We start from the raw sequence: 22,948 nt of genomic DNA on the forward strand, positions 1-22,948 counted from the left end.
ATCTATGTGGGCCGGGCCAGATTTTTATTGTTTTGGTACAATGGATCGGAAGGGCTACGGCCCAAAAAGGAAACTGCAAAAATGAACAAATGGACCATTGGGAGGCGAAAATTCTCGACGTGAACGGTAATATACTAATATTGCAATCGATGTTTTAACTGAATATCAACGCCTCATATATTATTGTGAATATAATGTTAGTACTGACATCACATTAATATTCAGTTGCAATATTTTTGTTCTCATCGCTCCGTGTCTTGAATTTGGTCTAAAGAAAGTCTCCATTGGAATATCTTCAAATCAAATGTTAATTTAAAACATCAAATGATATTTGAGGGCTATGTGGTAGTTTGACATTTTGTAAATTTTTTGATCCACCCGATATGTTAAATAATAATGTCATTCCATATTTATTTATTTTTTATCTCTTTGTGAAGTTCAATTATTGAGACAACCAATCAAATACTTGAAACACACAAAAACACTTATTATATATTGCATCATATATATTACAAAATCATTAAATGAATTTGACAGCATAAGGCTTTGCGTTCAATTAACTCAACGTCACGTAAGAAACTAAAGGCTCGGTTGGAGAGAATTTGCTGGTATTTTTTACTATTGTATGTCTATGTGGCAATTTTGACATCTCCTTTAAAAATGCTTTTAGGAGAAATTGCAAAATAAACAACTCCAGATGAAGATCCAATTCCTGCCAATTTGTAAGGCATAGTTTTCTACTATAAAAAAGTTGAGGTTTCACTATAAAACTAGTTAGCAATATGAATAGTAGGTAAACTTACTTATAAGTTCATAAAAAATTCTTCCTCCGATCAATGTGAAATTCATTTTTAATATCGTTTATGTGTGGACATGGAAGCACATAAATTTGAAAGAAGTAGAAATGAGCTATTTATAGTGAATATAATAAGTAAACAAACTATAGATCGTCACATATAAAAATGTGGAGCAAAAGTTGATGAAATATAATTATATATGCATTGCAAGTGACTTTTACTATAGTGGTGGAAATATATTAAGCTCTTGCATGACTGTCTACGTTCGAATCCTGTCGGTGACTAATCTAACACTTAATCTTACAAAATTTATTGTTTGACAAATAGAGACAAATTACAAGTAAAAACTAAAATGGATGTCTGAGCCCGGGTTCGAACCGGGGACCTCTAGTGTGTGAGACTAGCGTGATAACCGACTACACCACCCAGACTGATTTGTCCATGTTTTCACATTTAACAGTTTTTTACTAAATGTGATTCATGTAGACTTGTGAAAACAAAACATGAGCTAGCCAACGACAACCTACGAGGCTACAATTTAAAAGGCATTGCTCGCCGTTTAATATTATGATTTAATGATATATTTTTTTACTCAGGAAAGAAAACCTTGTTTAATATTTGTTGATGGCAAGTTTAAATGTATCTATTGATTATCGGAAATGATTTTACGAAAAGATTTGACTCGTCAACCAAATGATGTTCAGAAATATGAAAGAACAAGCTGAAAACCCATTTTAATTTCACACCAAGTGATAAGGACTCAAACGGTCCTAATAAACCAATAAAGCAATATTATTAAAAGACTCCAACAATTCAATTCCATCAAAATTTATTAAAATTTGGTAATAAAGCAATATTATTGAACAAAAAATTATAACATTTATACATTTATAAAGGTGTAAAGTGAGATTTTGTGTAGAGTATAAAGAGGATAACAAAAATGAAGCCGGAAAAAAATATTAGGGTGTTGTACTAGTGAGCTTCTAGAGTTGGATAGTACAATGTTCTTTATCCATTACAATCCCAGTCCAATCTTTTTAGGATGATAATTTGGACGAGACTGAAGGCAACACAAGTCAAAAGGAATGAGAATTTTGTAGCATGTTTGATTAAACACATTGCTCGAAATGATTAAATAAAAGGATCGAATATAATTCACTATATTTTACACACACAAACACAAATGATGCAACACAAACACAACCCGTTAATTAATAATTTACTATGATCAAAGTCCTAGCTTGAACTCATCAATTCTAACCTCATGAGTTGGTAGAGGCCAACATCATATCATTAGGGCAGAAAGCGCCCTATATAATTATAATAGTGCACCGACAGAAAGACCGCAAAGAAATTGCCGCTAAGTTCGTTAAGAATATTTACCTTTGTTTTTAAGGGTCTTGAATTTGATTCTCCAGTATTGCTTCTATAAAAATGAAATACATCATTTGATAGAATTGGGAAAGGGATCCTCTCCGGATTCCTTCCTCCTAATCCACAAAATCAAGGGATCCCGACCTTTGAAATTTTGATCCAACGGCTAAAGTTATTATAACCTTTAAAGTGGACCCCTATTTGTAGCTGTTGAATCAAATTTCAAAAGTCCGGATCCCTTGATTTGATGGACTAGGAGGAAGGAATCCCAAGAGGATCCCTTTTCCATAAAATTGCTCGCACTCCATTAAGTACTGAGTACCCGTCATGGCAATATCTTACCCAAAAACCCCAACACTAAGCAAGATACCAAAAAGGTTTTAAATATCAGCAAGCTCTTGCACGCTCAGATCCAAAGTTCATGAATTTGGGGATTGTGGTTGATTATAATGCCAAGTTATAATTATTACAAATGTCTAATGTTAAATGATAAATAAATAAATAAAATGGTGAATGCGAACGTTTTTTCAATACAAACGATTAGCACCTTAATTTATACTAGAAGAAAAGAGAATTTGAACTTGAGATACAATAAGCTAAATCCAGCATTTGCTATAGATGCAAACATTTAAAAACTTATAAACCACACATTTTCACAAGTTATCATCAAACAGTTATTTTTCATTAATTGATAGTACCCTTTTTTTTCTCATCATAGTACAATGACTGATAATCGGTACCATGGTAGCTACACATGAACAATGACAATGAATTCATCATCCATATTTGTTACAATATATCGATATTTTTACACTTAAGGGAGGGAGAGTTCAGCTAAGCTATTTTAATTTCACACCAAGTGATAAAGATTAAAGACTCCACGGTCATAATTACATTTTTTTTCTTCAGAGAATTGACAATTTCTTTCCAAAAAGGGTATGTGTGAGTGGACGAGAACTTAGAAAACAAAAACACAAAAACAAAAAAAAGATGAGGATCCTCTCTAGATCGTCTTTGTGAAGGTCTTAGGGATCCTCACATTTCATCCATTCATCATATATCATGTGGCCATAAATTATTAGGTATTGTTTATGTTTAATTTTAAATAATAAAATTCAAAATGCTTTCTAACTGCACGATGTATGATGAACAGATACGATGTGAAGATCTCTAGAGATACTCACAAGGAGGGATGGGATCCAAATCCATCAAATTTTATTAAAATTTGACAATAAAGCAATATTATTGACGGAAAAAGTATAACATTTATACATTTATCAAGGAGTGAAGTGAGATTTTATGTAAAGTATAAAGAGAATAACAAAAATGAAGCCGGAAAAATATTATGGTGTTGTACTAGAGAGCTTCTAGAGTTGAATAGTATAATGTTCTTCATCCATTACAATCTCAGTCTAATCTTGTTAGGGTGATAATTTGGACGAGACCGAAGGCAACACAAGTTAAAAGGAATGAGAATTTTGTAGCATGTTTGAGTAAACACATTGCTCGAAATAATTAAATAAATGGGTCGAATATAATTCACTATATTTTACACACACAAACACAAATGATGCGACACAAACACAACCAATTAATTAATAATTGGCTAAATAGTCAAAAAGGTCCTTGAGATTTGCATAACACATCATTTTGGTTTCTGAAATTTCAAATCAATAGAAGTGGTCTCTGAGATTGTCTACCATCCATCATTTTGGTCATTCCGTCAAAAACTCCGTTAAGTGTCCCGTAGCTCTTGGCCGAAAGTTTGGGCAATTTTCAACGCTTCATAACTCAATCATTTCTTAACCAAATTCAACCCATAATATATCAAAATGAAGATAGGAAAGTGTAGAATAAGATTATACCTATTTGGAAGCCCAATGGTTGCCGAAGATAGTCGGAAAATAGCCTCAAAGTTGACTGATCCGAGGGAAAACTGGAAAACTCGCCAGAAACCGGATAAAATTTAAACGTTCATAACTTCTTCAATACTCAACGAAATCAAGTGATTCAAAAACAAAAATCATACTTCTCGACAATAAAAAGAGAATGATACCTTTTTTGACGACTAAATCGCAGTGGTTTGGCCGGAAAACCGCTCGAAAGTGGCTAACTCGAGACCAAAACAGCCACTTTCCAGCCGTTTTTCGGCCAAACCACGGTGATTTAGCCATAAAAAAAGGTACCATTCTCTTTGTCTTGTCGAGAAGTATGATTTTTGTTTTTGAATCACTTGATTTTGTTGAGTATTGAAGAAGTTATGAACGTTTAAAATTTACCCAGTTTCCAGCGAGTTTTCCAGTTCTCCCTCGGACCAGCCAACTTTGAGGCTATTTTCCAGCCATCTCCAGCAACCATTGGCTTCCAAATAGGTATATTCTTATTCTAAACTTTTCTATCTTCATTTTGATATATTATGGGTCAAATTTGGTTAAGAAACGATTGAGTTACAAAGCTTTGAAAATTGCCCAAACTTCCGGGACACTTAACGGAAGGACCAAAATGATGGATGGTGGACAATCTCATGAACCACTTCTATTGATTTGAAATCTCAGGGACCAAGTGATGTGTTATGCAAATCTCAGGGACCATTTTGGCTATTTAGCCGTAATATTTTAATATGATCAAGTCCTAGCTTGAACTCATCAATTCTAACCTTATGAGTTGGTAGAGGCCAACATCATATCATTAGAGCAGAAAGGGCCCTATATAATCATAATAGTGCCTTGGCAGAAAGACCGCAAAGAAATTGCAGCTCAGTTCGTTAAGAATATTTACCTTTGTTTTTAAGGTTCTTGAATTTGATCTCCAGTATTGCTTCTATAAAAACGAAATACATCATTTGATAGAATTGGGAAAGGGATCCTCTCCGGATCCCTTCCTCCTAATCCACAAAATCAAGGGATCACGACCTTTGAAATTTTGATCAAACGACTAAAGTTATTATAACTTTTAAAGTGAACCGCTATTTGTAGCTGTTTGATCAAATTTCAAAAATCCGGATCCCTTGATTTGATGTACTAGGAGGAAGGGATCTGGAGATGATCTCTTTTCATAGAATTGTGCGCACTCCATTAAGTATTGAGTACTCGTCATGGCAATATCTTACCCAAAAACCCCAACACTAAGCAAGATACCAAAAAGGTTTTAAATATCATCAAGCTCTTGCACGCTCAGATCCAAAGTTCATGAATTTGGGGATTGTGGTTGATTATCATGCCAAGTTATAATTATTACATAAGTCTAACAAAATCTATTGGTTGACAAATAGAGACAAATTAGAAGTAAAAACTAAAATGGATGTCTGAGCCCAGGTTCGAACCGGGGACCTCTAGTGTGTGAGACTAGCGTGATAACCGACTACACCACCATGTTTTCATATTTAATATTATTTTACTAAGTGTGATGCATGTAGACTTATGAAAACAAAACATGAGCGATAGCCAAACGACAACCTACGAGGCTACAATTTAAAGGGCATATTATGATTTAATAATATATTTTTTTACTCAGGAAAGGAAATCTTGTTTAATATTTGTTGATGGTAAGTTTAAATGTATCTATTGATTATTGGAAATGATTTTACGAAAAGATTTGACTCGTCAACCAAATGATGTTCAGAAATATGAAAGAACAAGCTGAAAACCCATTTTAATTTTTTTTTTTTTTTTGAAACCCAAAACCCATTTTAATTTCACACCAAGTGATAAGGACTCCAACGGTCCTAATAAACCAATAAAGCAATATTATTAAAAGACTCCAACAACCCAATTCCATCAAAATTTATTAAAATTTGATAATAAAGCAATATTATTGAACAAAAAAATTATAACATTTATAATTTATAAAGGTGTAAAGTGAGATTTTGTGTAGAGTATAAAGAGGATAACAAAAATGAAGCCGGAAAAAAAATATTAGGGTGTTGTACTAGTGAGCTTCTAGAGTTGGATAGTACAATGTTCTTCATCCATTACAATGGACTAGGATCCTCTCCTAATGTAAGGATGAGGATCCTCATGATCAAGGGATGTGGGCCGTTGGATTTTCATCCAACGGCTACAAACAGAGGGATCCCTTTAAAGTTATAATAATTATAACCGTTGGATTTTCATCCAACGATCTACATCCCTTGGTCATAAAGATCCTCATCCTTAGATTAGGAGAGGATCGTGATCCCATTACAATCCCAGTCCAATCTTTTTAGGATGATAATTTGGACGGGACTGAAGGCAACACAAGTCAAAAGGAATGAGAATTTGGTGGCATGTTTGAGTAAACACATTGCTGGAAATGATTAAATAAATGGGTCAAATATAATTGACTATATTTTACACACACAAACACAAATGATGCGACACAAACACAACCCGTTAATTAATAATTTAATATGATCAAAGTCCTAGCTTGAACTCATCAATTCTAACCTCATGAGTTGGTAGAGGCCAACATCATATCATTAGGGTAGAAAGGGCCCTATATAATTATAATAGTGCCTCGGCAGAAAGACCGCAAAGAAATTGCCGCTAAGTTCGTTAAGAATATTTACCTTTGTTTTTAAGGGTCTTGAATTTGATTCTCCAGTATTGCTTCTATAAAAATCAAATACATCATTTGATAGAGTTGGGAAAGGGATCATCTCCGGATCCCTTGCTCCTAATCCACAAAATCAAGGGATCCTGACCTTTGAAATTTTGATCCAACGGTTAAAGTTATTATAACTTTTAAAGTGGACCGCTATTTGTAGCTGTTTGATCAAATTTCAAAAGTTCGGATCCCTTGATTTGATGTACTAGGAGGAATGGATCTGAAGATGATATCTTTCCATAGAATTGTGCGCACTCCATTAAATGCTGAGTACCCGTCATGGCAATATCTTACCCAAAAACCCCAACACTAAGCAAGATACCAAAAAGGTTTTAAATATCAACAAGCTCTTGCACGCTCAGATCCAAAGTTCATGAATTTGGAGATTGTGGTTGATTATAATGCCAAGTTATAATTATTACATATGTCTACTGTTAAATGAAAAATAAATAAATAAATTGGTGGATGCGAACGTTTTTTCAATACAAACGATTAGTACCTTAATTTATACTAGAAGAAAAGAGAACTTGAACCTGAGATATAGTGAGCTAAATCCAGCATTTGCTATAGATGCAAACATTTAAAAACTTATAAACAACACATTTTCACAAGTTATCATCAAATAGTTATTTTTATTAATTGATACTTGAGAGTACCCCTTTTTTTTTTTCTCATCATAGAATAATGACTGATAGTCGGTACCATGGTAGCTGCACATGAACAATGACAATGAGTTCATCATCCATATTTATTACAATATAACTAAGATTTCTTCACGATCTCAGAAGATCAGTGAGGGTATTTAGCATTGAGGGATGGGAACGCCGCAAGCAGAAGCAAGTTTTCTGGCGTTGGGGCTGGTGACGTATGTCCTGAGGGCTGGGTTCTTAAGGTACCCGCAGAGGCAAGGCCTCTGCTCCCTCAGCTTCTGGCAGCAAGTGCCTGAAGGGGCTGACCCTGATCTTATTGGCCCCGTGCATGGGCTCAACTCCACCGGACTGCATGTCACTGCCTCCGTCGTCCCCGCCACTTCGCAAAGCACCACCGCCACCGCCACCACCAAACACAACACCAAACTGCGCGATGACAACTTCATCGTCTTAGTAAAGTAGATTTATAGAGAGAGAGAGAGAGAGAGAGAGAGAGAGAGAGAGAGAGAGAGTGTGTGTGTGTGGTGCACTTGGGCAAGTTCCCTCGGTGCGTATTTATAGGAGGGAGTAGGCAACGCGGTGGTGGGTGGCAAAGACTTATGTTACAGCTACTTCATTAAAACGACTACGTGACCACCTTCATAAATATATTTTTGCCAACCAACTCCTCAATTTGACGAGAATATTGACAATTTTTTAACAAAATAATGAAAATAATTTACGAGAGACAAATTCAGAGACTAAAATTTTATCGATTTCAGTGTCAGGGGCTAAAATGAGGACTTATGCCGGTTTCAGAAATTTTTTTAATTGGCTAAAAAGCCAAAAATAAAGTAAAAATACTTTATGTCTATTCTAATACTTTATGTCTATTCTCTCAGCTGGATTGAAAGATACGTTAGTTTTGTTGACATAGTACGGGTTCTCCTTGATCTATTCTCTCAACAGGTTTGGATGTTTTTTTGTTTTTTTTCTCTCGGTAGTGAACTCCCTGAGAACCATTAGGACACGCAGTATTACTTAGGACTGCTAAACTTTTCAAACGAATAAAATAATATCTAAAAATCATATCAAGATATCACGCACCATGTGAATTGCGATGACAATGTTAAAACTAAAAGCAGCAGTTTATAAAAGTGAACAAGGGAAACTTGAATGGAAATAAAATGTGCATTGTGATCAAGTACTATCTGTAAGGTTCTTAATGAGAATTACTGAATGCGAAAATTAAAGGGGCTGGAAACACAGTTTTTAACTCAATCCCTCTAGCATTGACTCTATTAAGTCTGAAAACAAGCTGGTTCTGGTTTGGAAAACTACTAATCATGTACATTATAATACTAGGAAAACTGGTGCATTGCTTTCTTTTACATATCATAATGTCCTTCTCAATGTGTTCTCGAGCATTATCCCACATCCTCAGCTTTATGTAAACGTTTCCAAGGTTGTGATGGAGCCTGCTGCGCCCAGCATCGTCTTCCATTACCTCCTCTTCGTCACAAATCTCTAATCCTTTAGTTAAGACTTTCCGAGCCTCTTCCCAATTGTCAAGATCAAATTCAAGCATTCCTATATTGTTATGGGCATCAATATATTCCTCAACGAAAGAATTATTACAAGGTGGGTTCTCCTTGATCATCTGTGCAAGCTTCATAGCGGACTTGAAATACTTTTTGGCATTCTGAATCGAGCAATGTTCATCAATAGACCTTCAAAACATTTCATGGTAGGTACGACCTAGTTGGGTATTGGCCCTTTGCTGCTCAACAAGATTATTTTCGTCCTCAGCGAGCTGTAAATGTTTTTTCTGCAACAAAAAGAGGTGAAGTCTCAAAATTTTTTCTTCTCCAAAAGAACAAATCACACAACGATTCCATCATAAACAAAAAGAGACGCTAAAGAATTTAATTCCCTTGTTAAGACTACACAGAGGACAGAACCATATGAAAATCCCAAACAACAAACCGAAAAACTTGAACTCAGCAATTATAGGTACTAACCAGATCAATGGGTCATCATCCCTTTCACCTTCATGCATTTTCTCACTAACCAAACAGATACATTTTCTCACTAACAAAACATCTCCACTCAGCTCAACATTTTTTAATCAAATTAAGAAGTGGGATACTGATTCACCCGAGTCTTCCCCAAATTTCTCAGCGACCAACCAGAAAACTTTCCCATTGCCAATACATTCTTAATACCAAAATAAACATAAATTCCCAGGGAAAAAAGGACTCCAATCGAATTGAAATTCACACGAATCGAACCCAATCGAGAAAATACCTGATAAATAAGAGCCTCTTTGAAGCACTCGAGGCGAAGATAGAGCTCGCCGAGGGACTGACAGGTGGGGAGGCAATGCTTTTGGGTCAAGTACTTGACAGAGACATCGTAGTCGATTCGGAGCCACTGGAGGGCCGCCACGTACTCCCCTCTCTTCTTCAACATGTCGCCGATTGCGTTTGCCCACCGGGCCTCCTCCTCGTGGTTCCCCACCGCCTTCGCATTCCCGTATGACTTCTTCGCCGCCGTCAGCTGCGCGTGCTCCCGAGGCATTTCGTTTCTCTATTTCGTCGGAGGGATTCCGAAAGATCGGAATGTATGTGTGTTTGAGTGTATATATATATAAATATATATGTGAGATTCTAACGTTTTGGCTTTTGGAATTGGAAATTTCAGATGGATGGCACAACTCCCGCCAAAACAAAATCTATGTGGGCCGGGCCAGATTTTTTTTATTGTTTTGGTATATTGGATCGGAAGGGCTACTGCCCAAAAAGGAAACTGCAAAAATGAACAAATGGACCATTGGCAGGCGAAAATTCTCGACGTGAACGGTAATATACTAATATTGCAATCGAATATCAATGGTATTATCGATGTTTTAACTGAATATCATATATTATTGTGAATATAATGTTAGCATGTTTGAGTAAACATATTGCTCGAAATGATTAAATAAATGGGTCGAATACAATTGACTATATTTTACACACACAAACACTAATGATGCGACACAAACACAACCCATTAATTAATAATTTAATATGATCAAAGTCCTAGCTGGAACTCATAAATTCTAACCTCATGAGTTTGTAGAGGCCAACAACATACCATTAGGGCAGAAAGGGCCCTATATAATCATAATAATACCTCGGCAGAAAGATCACAAAGAAATTGCTGCTCAGTTCGTTAAGAATATTTACCCTTATTTTTAAGGGTCTTGAATTTGATTCTCCAGTATTGCTTCTGTAAAAATCAAATACATCATTTGATAGAATTGGGAAAGGATTGCTCCTAATCCAGAAAATCAAGGGATCCCAATATTTGAAATTTTGATCCAACGGTTGAAGTTGTTATAACTTTTAAAGTGGACCGCTATTTGTAGCCGTTTGATTAAATTTCAAAAGTCCAGATCCCTTGATTTGATGTACTAGGAGGAAGGGATCTGGAGATGATCCATTTCCATAGAATTTTGCGCACTCCATTAAGTACTGAGTACCCATCATGGCAATATCTTACCCAAAAACCCCAACACTAAGCAAGATACCAAAGAGGTTTTAAATATCAGCAAGCTCTTGCACGCGTAGATCCAAAGTTCATGAATTTGGGGATTGTGGTTGATTATCATGCCAAGTTATAATTATTACATATGTCTAATGTTAAATGAAAAATAAATAAATAAATAAAATGGGGGATGCGAACGTTTTTTCAATACAAACGATTAGTACCTTAATTTATACTAGAAGAAAAGAGAATTTGAACGTGAGATATAGTAAGCTAAATCCAGCATTTGCTATAGATGCAAACATTTAAAAACTTATAAACCACACATTTTCACAAGTTATCATCAAAAAGTTATTTTCATTAATTGATACTTGAGAGTACCATTGTTTTTCTCATCATAGAACAATGACTGATAGTCGGTACCATGGTAGCTACACATGAACAATGACAATGAGTTCATCATCCATATTTATTGCAATATAACTAAGATTTCTTCACGATCTTAGAAGATCAGTGATGGTATTTAGCATTGAGGGGTCGGAACGCCGCAAGCAGAAGCAAGTTTTCTGGCGTTGGGGCTGGTGACGTATGTCCTGAGGGCTGGGTTCTTGATGTAGCCGCAGAGGCAAGGCCTCTGCTCCCTCAGCTTCTGGCAGCAAGTGCCTGAAGGGGCTGACCCTGACCTTATTGGCCCCAAGCATGGGCTCAACTCCACCGGACTGCATGTCACTGCCTCCGCCGTCCCAGCCACTTCGCAAAGCACCACTGCCACCGCCAAACACAACACCAAACTGCGCGATGACAGCTTCATCGTCTTAGTAAAGTGGATTTAGAGAGAGAGAGAGAGAGAGTGAGAGAGAGAGAGAGAGAGAAGACAGAACTGTATGTGGTGCACTTGGGCAAGTACCCTCGGTGCGTATTTATAGGAGCGAGTAGGCAACGCGTGGTGGGTGGGAAAGACTCATGTTACGGCTACTTTTCCCAAACTACTATGTGACCACCTTCACAAAGATATTTTTGCCAACCAACTCTTCTACTTGACGAGAATATTAACAATTTTTTCATAGAATATGAAAATAATTTACGAGAGACAAATTCAGAGATCAAAATTTTATCGATTATCAATGTCAAGGGCTAAAACGAGGACTTATGCTAGTTTCAAAAATCATTTAAATTGGCTAAAAATCCAAAAATAAAGTAAAAATACTTTGTCTATTCTCTCAACTGGATTGAAGGATACGTTGGTTTTGTTGACATAGTACGGGTTCTCCTTGATCTTTTCAACTCGTTTTCACATTTGAGACCTGAAACCACAAGAATCATCCTAGCATTAAAAAAAAAAAGAATTAAAAAAAACCCAAATTCCTATTGATTATCGGAGATGATTTTGGAGCAGAATTGACTTGTTGACCAAATGATGTCCAGGAATATGAAAGAACAAGCTCAAGTCCATCTTAATTTCACACCAAGTGATAAAGACTCCAACGGTCATAATTACATTTTTTTTATCTGGAGAATTGACCCAAAGTTGTCCTAATTCATTGTCATATCAAAATCCATTAAAGTAGTGATATCTAAATGCATAAAAAATGACAATAAAGCAATATTATTAAAGAAAGTATAACGTTAAAGCATATATGAAGGCGTAGAGTGAGACTTTGTGAAGTGTATAAAACAATTTAAAACATGAAGCCGAGGCCGAAAAAATATTATGTTGTTCTACTATTGAGCTTCTAGAGTTTGATAGTCTAATGTTCTTCATCCATTACAATCTTAGTCCAATCTTGTTAAGATCACAATTTTGGACGAGATTAAAGGTAACACAACTCAAAATGAAGAAGAATTTTGTAGCATGTTGATTAAACCGTTGCTCGAAATTATTAAATAAATGGGTCGAAATATAATTGACCGTATTTTACACACACACAAATGATGTGACACAAACAAAGCCTTTAATATGATCAAGTCTCAGCTGTCTAACCTCATGAGTTGATAGCAGCCAACATCATATCATTAGGGTAGACAGGGCACTATATATGATCATAATAGCGCCTCATGCACGGTAGAAAAACCGCAAAGAAATTACAGCTCAGTTCTCTAAAAGCATTTACCCTTCCGTAGTTCCGTTTATAAGGGTCACGAATTTTTCTGGCGTTAGGGCTGGTGATGTAGGTCCTGAGGGCTGGAATTTTGTAGCATAATGTTCTTCAAATATTTTTCTGGTGTTGGGGCTGGTGACGTAGGAAAGACCAATTTTATTATGTGAATTCGGCTGATTTGATTGGATTGTGAGGGGTTTTTTTTTTTCTAGCATGATCTAAGATTATTCATTTACTTCAAATATTTGACTTTCCTTTTGTCAATTCATGCATATAAATACATATAAAATATATAGGTTGCGCGTAACACGTTGTGATTCAAAAAATGTTTTATGCATGCGCGTGAGCGTGTACATGAACGCTAGTGTGTGTATATATAGTAGGCAATGCTGTGGTGGATGGGAAAGACTCTTGTCATGGCTACCTTTTCCATTTTTGTTTTTGGTGTATATATATATATAGTAGGCAACGCCGTGGTGGATGGAAAAGACTTTTGTCATGAGACTTTTGTCATGACTACTATTTCCATTTTTGTTTTTGGTGTGTGTCTGTGTGTGTGTGTCTATATATATAGTCGGCAATGCCGTGGTGGATGGAAAAGACTCTTGTCTTGGCTACTTTTTACATTTTTGTTTTTGCTATTGATGTAAGACGCACGCAGTTTGCATTTCTCTTAAGCTTTTTTTTTCCGAAACGCTGTAACTTTTTTGTCTACCATGCTTGAACTCTACACATAATTTTTATATTTTGTTTTGTCTATCTTTTCTCTCTTATACTCATATTTCATCTTACTTTTCTCATACTAGTGTTGAATCCTTCATCTTCTCTTTAATAGTAAATAAATTTTAAAAAATTAAAGGCTTTTTGTTAAAAATTATCTCTGAAATTGGTATAACTCCTCATTTTGATAACTGACAATGAAAATTAATAGAATTAGTATGTGAGTTTGTCCACTATAAATTATTTTGGTCATTTCGTGAAAATATGTCGTTATCGTCGTTAAATTGTCACGTGAACGGTCACATGACCACTTTTTAGTCCATGACATAACTCCTCATTTTGGTGTCTGACAATGAAAATTAATAGAATTAGTCTGTGAATTTGTCCCTTATAAATTATTTTGGTCATTTTGTGAAAAAATTGTCAATATCGTCATTAAATTGTAACGTGAACGACCACATGACCACCTTTTAGGGATATTTTGGTCAAACTAACCTCTTCACTTGACGTGAATATTGACAGATTTTTTATAATGACTAAAATGATTTTCAGTGAAGAAACTTTTGTTAATTTCAAAAACCATTTTGACTAAAAATCTAAAAATAAAATAAAAATACTTCGTGTCTATTCTGTCAACTGAAATGAAAAATGCATTAGTTTGTTGACATAGTACGGGTTCTCCATGAAACCATAACTGACAAAAAAAAGAAGACATGAAACCATAAGAATCACCTTAGCACAAAAAAGAGAGCAAAAAACTCATGCAAAAAATTAACCCAAATTCCTTCATTGAGAAACCCCAAGTAGCTCTCTATTATTAAACTACACGATTCTCTCAATGTGAGACAGAATAGACTATGGAAGTAAAGTTAGATTTCGTATAGAATACAAATGACATAATAAGTGATATTATACCTTAAAACTAATTGTGGAGAAAAATTTGAGCTCATTGTAGTTGAGATAACATTCGTTCTAGTAAATTTGGTTGCGCTCACGTATCTGTGTCAAACTAATTGTAAAAAGATCATCCAAATTTTGTAACATGTGTACAATTATTATTATTTGACCTCTAAATATCTAACGATAAACCCGAAAATTTAGTAGAAATTTATAAAATTACACAAGAACAATTGCTATTACTCAAGAACCAAAATACAACTCAATATCTTCAACATAAGCAAAATGTATAAACTGTTACAGGCTAAAGATTCGAACTAACTTCCTAACAATTATTACACATGGACCAATAAACTCATATCACAAATCATGACATGGTAAGAGCTTAATAGCATCCTAACAATAATTGACCATTAAATGATAATTACATTAAGTAAACGTATGCTAAGGCCTGGTTTGGTACTGAGGTGATTTTGAAAAAAGCTGGTATCAAAAAAAGCTGGGAGCTGTTTTTGTGTTTGGTAAACATTCAGCTTCAGTTTTTTTTCACAGTTTTGGATGAAAAAAAAAGCCAAAAACAAGAAGCTGCAAAATCCAGCTTTGAAAAACCGGCTTTTTTTCACATCTGTTTTACATAAAAGTTTACCAAACACTATAACACTGCTTTTTTTTTTTTTTTCAAAAGCACTTTTACAAAGAAGTTTACCAAACACTCTGCTGCTTTATTTCACAGCTGCTTATTCTCACAAAACAGTAGAAACAATTTTTTTTTCAAAGCACAACAATACCAAACCAGCTCTAAGCCCTACCATTAAAATTGATAACAAAATAGTTTCAAGAACTTGTACATATTCACACTTTGATCCTTCAATTGCATTGCATCATGCGTTTCCACCAATTTTCGAAACTAGTCATGGGGTCCCCACCTTGCATTGAATAAGTGAATCCCACTGGTAATATGGGGACTATATTCCACAAGAAGAGATGATGAGTCATGGAAATTGCAAAGGAAAATGTAGACTAGTAAAAAAAGAGTCCTTAAATCGCTGCGAATTCGATTCTTTAAAACACCAGACAAAACCGTGTCACATGATTATCCCTTGAAACGAAAACGTCAAACTGATCTTTATCGTGGATAAAGCTTTTGAACTTTGTTTACTTCTCTTTTGGCATTGTGTTGCTGTCGGCGTCGGATTCATCATCGACGAAATTTAATCTTAAAATTTTTCACGTATAAGTGAAGAGTAGTATTTCTATATCCCAATACGAAGTTGCGAGACTGAAGTAGACACTCTCTATATTAATAGAAATGCTCTATATTTTAAAAGGCTTCTAAATTTTGATGATTTAACGGATTAGACTAAATCACTAAATATGACAAGGGAGAACGAAATGTTTCCTAACTATATTTTTGCGGAATTAATTGGATCACTAAATATTTTTGCGCAATGGAGAAGGAATATTTCCCAACTGTATGATTATGAGATGATTGATTGGGACACCAAGTATAGAAAAAGTTGGTGCGTCTGAGCCGAAAACAACTTAGCATTATCTCGAGAAAGTGGATTTACAAAATACTGAGTCGAATACCAAAATTTTCCACCCAATAAAAAGTCAACAGAAAGTATACTATATATATGATTAGCATAGAAAAGTCCTCCACCTAACATTCATAACAAGGAAACGAAGTATTCAATGATACGGGAATAAATCGCTAAAACAATTGTAGAAATCAAATCTAACGACTAAAACACTCGTAACACTGCATGATACGTAGCATTCAAGTCACACTCCATAATAAGTTTAAAATAAAGAATGTAGGATAATTATTAGGTTCTATAATTTATTAAACAGAGTACCATCAAATCGCGTACATATTGTTCACACCCAGTACAATTTCAACTGCCTATAAGAAGCAAGAAAGAAAAGAAAAGAGACTGTTTTTTGGACTTTACTCGGAAGCAAATCCACCGTCCATCCAATCATGTCGTATTCGAAATTCGGGGATCCAGTCTAATCTGCCAAATAATCAAATCCGATCCATTTCCACCCGATCCAAATGCATCTAGTGCTCCTTTGAAATTATCAACACTGTCTAAAACATCACCTATATTAACTTTGGCTAACGCCTGCCCCTGAACATTACCAGTTTTAAGTAAGCATATAGTAACAGTGGATGTACAGTACAAACATCAACTTGATCGAAATACATGAATGAAATCCCGATGTTGCCTAGCAGGACCATCACGATCTCTACTTACATGACATAGCCTACACCAAGCTTGCCAAAGTCTACTAAGAATTAATTTAAGCAAGTTTCAAATCCAAATTACTTCTTTTCCAAGGACACAACTACTCATCATAATGTATAACGTTATCAAACATACACCAACTTACCTCCAAATTGCCAATTGACTTGTATTTCTCCAAACTCTTCGTGCACCATTTAAGGGCTTTCTTGAACTCTCGTAGGTTCTGGTATGATTCTCCAATAACCAAAACTTTTCTTGGTCATAAAGCTCACTTGCTAAAACTTTCTTCTTTTTTGCAAATTCAAGGGTGAAACACACCCTTGAAGACCATATCCCAACCCAATTGGTCTGCTGACAGAGAATTTAGGAATGCAGAAGAAAATACATACATATATATGCTTGATGGAGCATAACTATCTCACAATGCAACATGCAGCAGCCTCATATGCCGCACTAAAATATAAAAGGAATTCTTTTCTACCAACAAAGATATATTAAGCTGGTTCTTTTACATATCATAATGTCCTTCTCAACTATTCCATCATAAACAAAATAAGAGACGCTAAAGAATTTAATTCCCTTGTTAAGACTACACAGAGGACAGAACCATATGAAAATCCCAAACAACAAACCGAAAAACTTGAACTCAGCAATTATAGGTACTAACCAGATCAATGGGTCATCATCCCTTTCACCTTCATGCATTTTCTCACTAACCAAACAGATACATTTTCTCACTAACAAAACATCTCCACTCAGCTCGACATTTTTTAATCAAATTAAGAAGTGGGATACTGATTCACCCGAGTCTTCCCCAAATTTCTCAGCGACCAACCAGAAAACTTTCCCATTGCCAATACATTCTTAATACCAAAATAAACATAAATTCCCAGGGAAAAAAGGACTCCAATCGAATTGAAATTCACACGAATCGAACCCAATCGAGAAAATACCTGATAAATAAGAGCCTCTTTGAAGCACTCGAGGCGAAGATAGAGCTCGCCGAGGGACTGACAGGTGGGGAGGCAATGCTTTTGGGGCAAGTACTTGACAGACAAATCGTAGTCGATTCGGAGCCACTGGAGGGCCGCCACGTACTCCCCTCTCTTCTTCAACATGTCGCCGATTGCGTTTGCCAACCGGGCCTCCTCCTCGTGGTTCCCCACCGCCTTCGCATTCCCGTATGACTTCTTCGCCGCCGTCAGCTGCGCGTGCTCCCGAGGCATTTCGTTTCTCTAATTCGTCGGAGGGATTCAGAAAGATCGGAATGCTAAATCCAGCATTTGCTATAGATGCAAACATTTAAAAACTTATAAACCACACATTTTCACAAGTTATCATCAAAAAGTTATTTTCATTAATTGATACTTGAGAGTACCATTGTTTTTCTCATCATAGAACAATGACTGATAGTCGGTACCATGGTAGCTACACATGAACAATGACAATGAGTTCATCATCCATATTTATTACAATATAACTAAGATTTCTTCACGATCTTAGAAGATCAGTGATGGTATTTAGCATTGAGGGGTGGGAACGCCGCAGGCAGAAGCAAGTTTTCTGGCGTTGGGGCTGGTGACGTATGTCCTGAGGGCTGGGTTCTTGATGTATCCGCAGAGGCAAGGCCTCTGCTCCCTCAGCTTCTGGCAGCAAGTGCCTGAAGGGGCTGACCCTGACCTTATTGGCCCCAAGCATGGGCTCAACTCCACCGGACTGCATGTCACTGCCTCCGCCGTCCCCGCCACTTCGCAAAGCACCACCGCCACCGCCAAACACAACACCAAACTGCGCGATGACAGCTTCATCGTCTTAGTAAAGTGGATTTAGAGAGAGAGAGAGTGAGAGAGAGAGAGAGAAAAGAGAACTGTATGTGGTGCACTTGGGCAAGTACCCTCGGTGCGTATTTATCGGAGTGAGCAGGCAACGCGTGGTGGGTGGGAAAGACTCATGTTACGGCTACTTTTCCCAAACTACTACGTGACCACCTTCATAAAGATATTTTTGCCAACCAACTTCTCTACTTGACGAGAATATTGACAATTTTTTCATAGAATAATGAAAATAATTTACGAGAGACAAATTCAGAGACCCAAAATTTTATCGATTTCAATGTCAGGGGCTAAAACGAGGATTTATGCCAGTTTCAGAAATCATTTTAATTGGTTAAAAATCCAAAAATAAAGTAAAAATACTTTATGCCTATTCTCTCAACTGGATTGAAGGATACGTTAGTTTTGTTGACATAGTACGGGTTCTTCTTGATCTTTTCAACTCGTTTTCACATTTGAGACCTGAAACCACAAGAATCAACCTAGCATAAAAAAAAAAGAATAAAAACCCAAAAAAAAGAAAAAAAAAACCCAAATTCCTATTGATTATCGGAGATGATTTTGGAACAGAATTGACTTGTTGACCAAATGATGTCCAGGAATATGAAAGAACAAGCTCAAGTCCATCTTAATTTCACACCAAGTGATAAAGACTCCAACGGTCATAATTACATTTTTTTTATCTGGAGAATTGACCCAAAGTTGTCCTAATTCATTGTCATATCAAAATCCATTAAAGTAGTGATATCTAAATGCATAGAAAATGACAATAAAGCAATATTATTAATGAAAGAAAGTATAACGTTAAAGCATATATGAAGGCGTAGAGTGAGACTTTGTGAAGAGTATAAAACAATTTAAAACATGAAGCCAAAAAAATATTATGTTGTTCTACTATTGAGCTTCTAGAGTTTAATAGTATAATGTTCTTCATCCATTACAATCGTAGTCCAATCTTGTTAAGATCACAATTTTGGACGAGATTAAAGGTAACACAACTCAAAATGAAGAAGAATTTTGTAGCATGTTGATTAAACCGTTGCTCGAAATTATTAAATAAATGGATCGAAATATAATTGATCGTATTTTACACACACACAAATGATGTGACACAAACAAAGCCTTTAATATGATCAAGTCTCAGCTGTCTAACCTCATGAGTTGATAGTGGAGGGCAGACAGGGCGCTATATATGATCATAATAGTGCCTTATGCACGGCAGAAAAACCGCAAAGAAATTACAGTTCAGTTCGCTAAAAGCATTCATCCTTTCGTTTATAAGGGTCTCAAATTTTTCTGGCGTTAGGGCTGGTGACGTAGGTCCTGAGGGTTGAAATTTTGTAGCATAATGTTCTTCAAATATTTTTCGGGTGTTGGGGCTGGTGATGTAGGAAAGACCGATTTTATTATGTGAATTCAGCTGATTTGATTGGTTTGTGAGGGGTTTTTTTCTAGCATGATCTAAAATTATTCATTTACTTCAAATATTTGACTTTCCTTTTGTTAATTCATGCATATAAATACATATAAAATATTTAGGTTACGCGTAACACGTTGTGATTAAAAAAATACATTCTACACGCGTATGAGCGTGTACATAAAAGCTAGTGTGTATATATATATAGTAGGCAATGCTGTGGTGGATGGGAAAGACTCTTGTCATGGCTACTTTTTCCATTTTTGTTTTTGGTGTGTGTGTGTGTGTCTATATATATATATAGATAGATCGTAGGCAACGCCATGGTGGATGGGATATATATATATATATATATATATATATATATATATATATATATATATATATATATATAGAGTAAGCAACGCCGTGGTGGATGGAAAAGACTTTTGTCATGGCTACTATTTCCATTTTTGTTTTTGGTGTGTGTATATAGTCGGCAATGCCGTGGTGGATGGAAAAGACTCTTGTCATGGCTACTTTTTCCATTTTTGTTTTTGCTATTGATGTAAGACGCACGCAGTTTGCATTTCTCTTATGTTTTTTTTTTTTTTTCCGAAACGCTGTAACTTTTTTGTCTACCATGCTTGAACTCTACACATAATTTTTATATTTTGTTTTGTCTATCTTTTCTCTCTTATACTCATATTTCATCTTACTTTTCTCATACTAGTGTTGAATCCTTCATCTTCTCTTTAATAGTAAATAAATTTAAAAAAATTAAAGGCCTTTTGTTAAAAATTGTCTCTGAAATTGGTATAACTCCTCATTTTGATACCTGACAATGAAAATTAATATAATTAGTCTGTGAGTTTGTTCACTATAAATTATTTTGATCATTTCATGAAAATATGTCGTTATCGTCGTTAAATTGTCACGTGAACGGTCATATGACCACTTTTTAGTCCTTGACATAACTCCTCACTTTCGTCATTGACAATGAAATTTAATAGAATTAGTCCGTGAGTTTGTCTCTTATAAATTATTTTGGTCATTTTGTGAAAAATTTGTCAATATCGTCGTTAAATTGTAACGTGAACGACCACATGACCACTTTTTAGGGATATTTTGGTCAAACTAACCTCTTCACTTGACGTGAATATTGACAGATTTTTTATAATGACTAAAATGATTTTCAGTGAAGAAACTTTTGTTAATTTCAAAAACCATTTTGACTAAAAATCTAAAAATAAAATAAAAATACTTCGTGTCTATTCTGTCAACTGAATTGAAAAATGCATTAGTTTGTTGACATAGTACGGATTCTCCATGAAACCATAACTGACAAAAAAAGAAGACATGAAACCATAAGAATCACCTTAGCACAAAAAAGAGAGCAAAAACTCATGCAAAAAATTAACCCAAATTCCTTCATTGAGAAACCCCAAGCAGCTCTCTATTATTAAACTACACGATTCTCTCAATGTGAGACAGAATAGAGTATGGAAGTAAAGTTAGATTTCGTATAGAATACAAATGACATAATAAGTGATATTATACCTTAAAACTAATTGTGGAGAAAAATTTGAGCTCATTGTAGTTGAGATAACATTCGCTCTAGTAAATTTGGTTGCGCTCACGTATCTGTGTCAAACTAATTGTAAAAAGATCATCCAAATTTTGTAACATGTGTACAATTATTATTAGTTGACCTCAAAATATCTAACGATAAACCCGAAAATTTAGTAGAAATTTATAAAATTACACAAGAACAATTGCTATTACTCAAGAACCAAAATACAACTCAATATCTTCAACATACTTTGCTCTGGGACAAAGCAAAATGTATAAACTGTTACAGGCTAAAGATTCGAACTAACTTCCTAACAATTATTACACATGGACCAATAAACTCATATCACAAATCATGACATGGTAAGAGCTTAATAGCATCCTAACAATAATTGACCATTAAATGATAATTACATTAAGTAAACGTAGGCTAAGGCCTGATTTGGTACTGAGGTGATTTTGAAAAAAGCTGGGAGCTGTTTTTGTGTTTGGTAAACATTCAGCTTCAGCTTTTTTTCACAGTTTTGGATGAAAAAAAAAGCCAAAAACAAGAAGCTGCAAAATCCAGCTTTGAAAAACCGGTTTTTTTTCACATCTGTTTTACATAAAAGTTTACCAAACACTATAACACTGATTTTTTTTTTCAAAAGCACTTTTACAAAAAAGTTTACCAAACACTCTCCTGCTTTATTTCACAGCTGCTTATTCTCACAAAACAACAGAAACAATTTTTTTTTCAAAGCACAACAATACCAAACCAGCTCTAAGTCCTACCATTAAAATTGATAACAAAATAGTTTCAAGAACTTGTACATATTCACACTTTGATCCTTCAATTGCATTGCATCATGCGTTTCCACCAATTTTCGAAACTAGTCATGGGGTCCCCACCTTGCATTGAATAAGTGAATCCCACTGGTAATATGGGGACTATATTCCACAAGAAGAGATGATGAGTCATGGAAATTGCAAAGGAAAATGTAGACTAGTAAAAAAAGAGTCCTTAAATCGCTGCGAATTCGATTCTTTAAAACACCAGACAAAACCGTGTCACATGATTATCCCTTGAAACGAAAACGTCAAACTGATCTTTATCGTGGATAAAGCTTTTGAACTTTGTTTACTTCTCTTTCGGCATTGTGTCGCTGTCAGCGTCGGATTCATCATCGATGAAATTTAATCTTAAAATTTTTCACGTATAAGTGAAGAGTAGTATTTCTATATCCCAATACGAAGTTGCGAGACTGAAGTAGACACTCTCTATA

At 35.3% G+C, this 22,948-nt stretch overlaps 4 protein-coding genes and 1 non-coding gene across 5 annotated transcripts; all 5 read right to left on the reverse strand.

The window, feature by feature from the left end:
* Nucleotides 1-1,154: 1,154 nt before the first annotated feature.
* TRNAV-CAC (transfer RNA valine (anticodon CAC)) lies at nucleotides 1,155-1,228 on the reverse strand. The gene has a single exon. It is a non-coding gene; the product is annotated as a tRNA-Val (tRNA).
* A 6,139-nt stretch (nucleotides 1,229-7,367) lies between these two features.
* On the reverse strand, nucleotides 7,368-7,936 carry LOC137739580 (non-specific lipid-transfer protein 2). The gene has a single exon (XM_068479201.2). The coding sequence runs from the start codon at nucleotides 7,849-7,851 to the stop codon at nucleotides 7,558-7,560; it is 294 nt and encodes a 97-aa protein (XP_068335302.1). The 5' UTR covers nucleotides 7,852-7,936; the 3' UTR covers nucleotides 7,368-7,557.
* A 642-nt stretch (nucleotides 7,937-8,578) lies between these two features.
* On the reverse strand, nucleotides 8,579-10,006 carry LOC148694460 (protein TONSOKU-like). The gene is made up of 2 exons (XM_088699633.1): nucleotides 9,692-10,006; nucleotides 8,579-9,212 (listed from the first exon to the last, which is right to left on the reverse strand). The coding sequence occupies exons 1-2, from the start codon at nucleotides 9,962-9,964 to the stop codon at nucleotides 9,117-9,119; spliced, it is 369 nt and encodes a 122-aa protein (XP_088555759.1). The 5' UTR covers nucleotides 9,965-10,006; the 3' UTR covers nucleotides 8,579-9,116.
* Nucleotides 10,007-11,252: 1,246 nt separating this feature from the next.
* LOC148694461 (non-specific lipid-transfer protein 2-like) lies at nucleotides 11,253-11,818 on the reverse strand. The gene has a single exon (XM_088699634.1). It carries the CDS (start codon nucleotides 11,724-11,726, stop codon nucleotides 11,439-11,441), a length of 288 nt encoding a protein of 95 aa, XP_088555760.1. The 5' UTR covers nucleotides 11,727-11,818; the 3' UTR covers nucleotides 11,253-11,438.
* Nucleotides 11,819-18,217: 6,399 nt separating this feature from the next.
* LOC137740734 (non-specific lipid-transfer protein 2) lies at nucleotides 18,218-18,774 on the reverse strand. The gene has a single exon (XM_068480554.2). The coding sequence runs from the start codon at nucleotides 18,689-18,691 to the stop codon at nucleotides 18,404-18,406; it is 288 nt and encodes a 95-aa protein (XP_068336655.1). The 5' UTR covers nucleotides 18,692-18,774; the 3' UTR covers nucleotides 18,218-18,403.
* Nucleotides 18,775-22,948: the final 4,174 nt, after the last annotated feature.

Source organism: Pyrus communis, chromosome 9 (genome assembly GCF_041283825.1).
Source record: "Pyrus communis isolate YQ-2024b chromosome 9, ASM4128382v1, whole genome shotgun sequence".
Lineage (NCBI taxonomy): Eukaryota > Viridiplantae > Streptophyta > Magnoliopsida > Rosales > Rosaceae > Pyrus > Pyrus communis.

What these genes read in the sequence shown, in the direction of transcription:
- LOC137739580 (XM_068479201.2), bottom strand. Translation starts at nt 7,851, where the DNA reads ATGAAGTTGTCATCGCGCAGTTTGGTGTTGTGTTTGGTGGTGGCGGTG.
- LOC148694460 (XM_088699633.1), bottom strand. Translation starts at nt 9,964, where the DNA reads ATGCCTCGGGAGCACGCGCAGCTGACGGCGGCGAAGAAGTCATACGGG. An exon ending in AAGAGGCTCTTATTTATCAG is followed by an intron (nt 9,213 to 9,691) that starts GTATTTTCTCGA and finishes TTTTTGTTGCAG; the next exon opens with AAAAAACATTTACAGCTCGC.
- LOC148694461 (XM_088699634.1), bottom strand. Translation starts at nt 11,726, where the DNA reads ATGAAGCTGTCATCGCGCAGTTTGGTGTTGTGTTTGGCGGTGGCAGTG.
- LOC137740734 (XM_068480554.2), bottom strand. Translation starts at nt 18,691, where the DNA reads ATGAAGCTGTCATCGCGCAGTTTGGTGTTGTGTTTGGCGGTGGCGGTG.